The sequence below is a fragment of the Azolla caroliniana genome, unplaced genomic scaffold, assembly GCF_043228905.1.
Source record: "Azolla caroliniana isolate FFs.n. ecotype wild unplaced genomic scaffold, voAzoCaro1.0.p SCAF_5, whole genome shotgun sequence".
NCBI classification, from domain to species: Eukaryota; Viridiplantae; Streptophyta; class Polypodiopsida; order Salviniales; family Salviniaceae; genus Azolla; species Azolla caroliniana.
The window spans coordinates 3,666,339-3,672,218 of NW_028230440.1; the positions used below are offsets into that span (position 1 = coordinate 3,666,339).

General features: G+C 46.7%; 1 protein-coding gene across 1 annotated transcript; it reads left to right on the forward strand.

The window, feature by feature from the left end:
- Nucleotides 1-4,257: 4,257 nt before the first annotated feature.
- LOC147863703 (uncharacterized) lies at nucleotides 4,258-5,700 on the forward strand. Its single transcript, XM_087319304.1, has one exon. It carries the CDS (start codon nucleotides 4,258-4,260, stop codon nucleotides 5,698-5,700), a length of 1,443 nt encoding a protein of 480 aa, XP_087175430.1.
- The last annotated feature ends 180 nt before the right edge of the window (nucleotides 5,701-5,880 follow it).

Sequence of the window (5,880 nt, forward strand, 5' to 3'; positions counted from 1 at the left end):
CAGGGGGGGGGTGTGAAGAGAAGGGGGGGGGGTTTATCCGTCGATCAGAGATTGTTTCTCCAAATTACATATATAACCCTCTCTTTCTCGCGAATTAAAAAGACAAAAAACTGATGTACATAGAAAGCATACACACTCTCGTGCCATGAAAACTGAGACAGATAGAAAGCTATTCAACCTCTCATGCCATTGGCATCGGGGCAGAGCATCTACTCACCTTATGCTCGTCTAGCTATGTGTAGGAGTGTCCTTTTCATATGTATACATAGTTGAACTCCCATATGTTGTCCACCAGAGACAAGGACTCCGATTGGGGGGGGGGGGGGGGGGGGCGGGGGATGGACCTCCTCCGGAAAGGGGATGAGAGTTGGGTATATATATGCCGGATTCTTGTTCGTTATCTGTCGCCCCACGAGTTCAAAAGACTCCTTTCAATATGAATGGGCCCCCTTTGAAGTCTCCATGCTTCATTTGAGCATTATCCCATGTGGGTGTCTCAAATGCTCCCTCTCTCTACAAAGTTGTCTAGAAACAATTGTTTGCAAATCAAACTACACATTGTTCCTCGAACCTTCTTTATAGGGATTGGGCTACATATGTTAACTTGACATCCACCACTAGAATAATAACATATACATGATCGATTGATATCAATGGTTAAATATCTTGACTATGATGAGCTAAAAGTACATATCGTTAATGTGGTGGCTTTTAGACAAATGGATCTATATGTTATGAATGTTGACATGGTTATATGTTGTCCTTGAGTTGCATTGACAATAATAAACTAAAGTTCTAGCATGACAATGGATACATCATATCAAAAGGACTATGTATACATGTGTTTTGTGTTTGCATGTTGAGTTATAGGGTCACGTCCAAGAATCTTGTCCTTCTTATTAGAGTGGGATTTTTTTTCTCGTGTCGTGTGTTTTTAATTACATGTTCACGTGTGCATGTACGACATACATCCATGTCTAGATGCGTTTATTTGTGAATGCTTTCATGTGTGTGCTTAATGAGCGTGTGTATGTGTGAGGGATGGTGTTATAAGTAATGCTCAATCTTTAAAGGTTAGCAAAATCTATAAACATATAGAATGGCTACAACCGATTGGGAGCAAGGAAATAAACTAAGGTTAGAGATAGGACAAAGGAAGATGGAACAAAAGTAAGAACAATGTCATGTATAAGACGCAAAATGTTGTCATCATAATCATCACCTATAATAATATATCCCTATCTTGACTTCAATGGTCACCTTAGTTTCTTGTTATTAAGCGTTGATTACTTTACAGCAACAAAACAAATACTTGTATACACGTTGAGCTCAACGAGAAGGCCATATGCTTTAATCTTGTTTGGTCGTCTATGTCCTGAATGTGATTATTCATCGTACATCTCAAATGTCTATTGTGTGCTAACTTTTACCACCAACCAAGTTCAATTGAAAATCAACTTATGATACATGTTGTTATCGAGCACCATGACTAAGCTCTCTCTCTCTCTCTCTCTCTCTCTCTCTCCCCCCCCCCCTTCCACGCCACGTAAATATAATATCACCCTTTCGCCATTTTCCACAAGGCCATATGCGCTTAGAACCAAAAAAGGTGTTTGGTTTCACACACTAAGGCATGAAAAGGGTTCCCAATATTGTGAAATGGTAGTAGAAGGTGTCATGCATACTAGTAGAGTCCCCGAGATAAAACTTATTATAGGATGGTTTCATTTACTTCTCATAAATAAATATAACATTTGATTACATTTGTAGAAGCTATCCAAAACTCTCGGTGGAAGAGTTATGGAGCATCAATAGGAAACTTAACATGGAGAGAGAGTGAGAGTCTGTGTGTGTGCGCGCGCACGTGGATGTGTATGATAAAAGGAGGGGCTTGTTTCTGACTCCTGCGTTTCATGAGGGATGTTGTGGGTCTCCACCCCCCCCCCCCCCCCGCAAAAATAGTTTATAGCTATTTATTGCACGTGCTAATGAGTGTGTTAGTAAGTCATGAGCAAAAGCAACACAATGACCCCACAATGTGAGTTTATGTGTTCATTCCGTAGCAACAACCTCGAAAGTTGTGAGAAGGCTTATGTGCTATTTTTCTAAAACATGGCCTACTCATTATGTGCTCATTATAATGAAACATGTTGGGCTATTGTATTTGGACGTCGTTATTGGCGAAAGGAAAAATGTGTCGTGCATGAAAGAGATTGCTCCCTTATTGTTTTTTTCCCCACCTAAAGTACCGCCTCTTGTACATGAAGACAATAAAATAATAATTCATTTTCTTTCCTATTGTTGTTGTTCTTGTTAGGTTTGAGTACCCATAAAATAGTAATCGCCAAATGTGTTGTGTTTTATAAAATTATATAATATTCATGACTAATAATTGATTGTCATGCAACGCTAATTGTCACTGCAAGACGAGGTAGTTTTGAATGTTCCATTTAATGTTGTTTTCTTCTTCTTCTTCGTCTTACATCAAACAATCCACATATGCAAATCAAGGGTGCAAGACCACGTGAATTTCTTAACTCTAATTGACAGATATTACAACAAATGTTTTTGAGTGGCATAATAATTGCCAGAAGGTAAGGCCGAGTTGACAAAGATGGATGGACCCATTTCAAGGATAATGTTGGGAAAAGATAACTCTTTATGCTCACATGAAACCGAAGATAAAGGGGTTTTGCAGCAAAAGTGAAGCTCTCATTGCATGTGCATAAACCGTACATGTAGAAAGCTACTAGCATGTTGCTCAACACAAATCAAAGGGTGCAACCATTGTTCCTAAACTACATACCAATAAGTGTATTGGACTCATGGCATCACAATCTCCAAACAATTGACATAAACCACCTCAACCATGGTTTGGCCTAATCAGTATAATCTTTCTCTCTCTTTGTGTGGAATTCAAGATGTTAAATAGACATATTTTTAGTATCCACAAGAGACTTGATTGCGATATATGGGGATATATAGGATTCTTTTTAATATCCACAAAGATTGATTGCCATTTAATATCCACAAAGATTGATTGCCATGTGTAATGGGGGGGGGGGGGGGGAGAGAGAGAAACTTGCGAGATGCCGAAATTGCCCTACGAGATAAATCATGACTACAAATATGTGTTGCTTTTATCGTCTACCAGTGGCTGAAATTTGCCCATGAGATAAATCATGATCACAATATATGAGTTGCTATAGTTTACTTGTACGGCTTGGAAAATATCAATATTTCGTAAAGATTCATGGTGATGATCTTAATGCTTGAGGTGGCTTTACAAACAATACCCGGTCATTGGGATGGTTTTGCAAGTCTCGTGGATGTGAAATAACTCTTTTGTATGGGTACACGACGTCCAATGTTGATCGGTATGGTGGAATGAGAGTATGACAAAGTTAAGGTTATCAACCTACATACATCTCGATGCTTTTTTAGCAACTCGAGCACAATGATCAATGTTTTTTCACGATTCCATGAGGGTAAGACCCATGAGCCTCGCGTCCCGGAACATGCATTTTGCCCAAGGAAAACGTCGATTTTGCAGTTAGCCTAAGAAAATAAAAACAAAGCAAGCCGGCAACAAAGCGCACGTTCGTTTTCATACACATAGCATAGCGGCATATATAAAGATGATGTGTGTAGTAGCCTAGTAGGCATATGGGACGATGCAAAATCCATGGATTTCGGAGGATGAAACAACACGGAAGAAAAGAAGGTGCGACGGAGCGCACGCGATATACGTAACTTTTACGAGGAGGAGTTGTGGGTGTACGTACTATGCGAGGTCAGTGTCCATAATGTGGAAGGGAGGGGACCTATCCATTCCACATAAACATAAACATCTACATATTAAGTACATATACATATTGTTATAATACACGTTCGTCAATGGACGCAACGTGGAACCCATTCTTTTCTATACACACAGAACACACACACACACACACACACACAGAGGGAGGGAGGGAGCTTGTCTTCCCTAGAGTGGAGCAGAAGCAGTATAAATTCAATGGACCATGATATGCCCCCACCCAAGGCAAAACAAAACAGAAAGAAACAAAGACAGAGAAGAGAGACAGAAACCCTTAGCTTTCTGGTTCACCTAAAAAGCAAGATTGCTTTCTTGCTCACATTACAATTGCCCTGTCAGGATTAAAAAGAACCACGAGAGCAGGTGTGCAGGAGTGCAGTAGCGGTAAGAGGAGGACCATAGAGAGAGAGAGAGAGAGAGAGAGAGAGAGAGGGGCCATGGCACCAGCAAGAAGAGAGGTGGAGAGGAATGAGGCGGAGCTGGAGCAGCATTATTGCGGCGGCGGCGGCGGCGGCGAGGATGATGAGCAGCGGCGGGCCATCACGATGTATCAAGTGGCGGTGGTGGGCCTGGGGATGATAGGCTCGGCGGCGGCGCGCCATCTGTCAGCAATGGCCGGCGGCTCCTCCTCCTCTGTGGTGGCCATCGGCCCAGCCGAGCCGGAGACGGCCAATTGGGCGGAGCACCGCGGCCCATTCGCTTCCCACTACGACCAAGGCCGCCTCACCCGAATCTCTGACCCCGACCCCGTGTGGGCGAGGCTGGCCACCAACTCCATAGCTCGCTACCGCGGCCTGCAGGAGTCGACGGGCATCCGCTTCCACTACCCCGTCGGCTGCCTGCGCATCGAGCATGCGCGCAGCGATGGCCTCCTTTCATCCTTCCACATTGGCAGGCAGTGCGGCGCTGCGCAGTCCAAGCTCCTGCAAGACGCGGCCGCCATGAACCGATCCTTCCCTTTCTTCTCCTTCCGGGAGGGCGACGCCGCCATCATGGAGGGCGGCGACGCAGGCTACATCAACCCGCGGAGCATGGTGGCGGCGCAGCTCAAGGCGGCGGAGGGCAATGGCGCCTTCATCCTGCGGGAGGCGGTGAAGGAGATCATCCCCATAGGGAGCGCGGTGAAGATCGTGACGGAGCAGGGGAAGGCGGTGTGGGCGAGGAGAGTGCTGGTGTGCGCCGGCTCTTATTCTACCTTCCTGCTGCCACCGGAATCGGCACCGGCACCGGCACCTGCACCGTCCAGCGGTGGTGTGAAACCGAGGCGGCTGGCTCGGGGGACATCGGTCTTGGATCTGCGGACCTATGCACGGACCGTGGTGCTCGCGGAGGTGGATGGGGAGGAGGAGGAGGAGCGGCTTGCGGGGATGCCCACCTTCATTTGCCAGCCGCGGGACAATGCGGTCCTCGATTGGGTGTACGGTTGCCCGCCCATCAAATACCCCGACGGACGGACAATGCTCAAGATCGGCGGGACGGCATGGGCCGCCACTGAATTGGGCGGCAGCGAGTCCAAATTGGGCGCCTGGTTCCGGAAGGACGGCGGGAGCAGCGAGGAGGCGGCCGCCCTCGAGAAGATGCTGGCCCAGCTAATGCCGAAGCTCCGTGTCCGGCCTGGCGGCATCGCGACCAAGCCGTGCGCGGTGTCCTTCACGGCTCACGGCCGGCCCTACATCGATGCCGTGGATGGGGATCGGACGGCGGCCACGGCCCGCGTGTTCGTGGCAGCGGGCGGGTGCGGTGCAGCCGCCAAGTCTTCGGACGAGATCGGGAGGCTGGCAGCTCTGCTCGTGTGGAACGGCCGGTGGGGTTGCTCGGATTTGGACCCGAAGCTTTTCCGGGCAGTATTCAAGGCAGCAGTGGGTAGTGGGGAGTTATGAGGAGAGAGGCCAGCTATGGCTTCATCTCTTCTAAGAGCTGAAGTCTGCACTAGTAACAAAAACAAAACAAAAAGAAGACACTGCAAGACCAGGACCAAGACCAAGACCAAGACCAAATGGCATTCAAACTAATTACACTAAACTATGGTAGTAGAGTTATGTAGTTAGTATAGTGGTGGT

Excerpts from the sequence above, each read along its gene's own strand:
- LOC147863703 (XM_087319304.1), top strand. The coding sequence starts at position 4,258 with ATGGCACCAGCAAGAAGAGAGGTGGAGAGGAATGAGGCGGAGCTGGAG.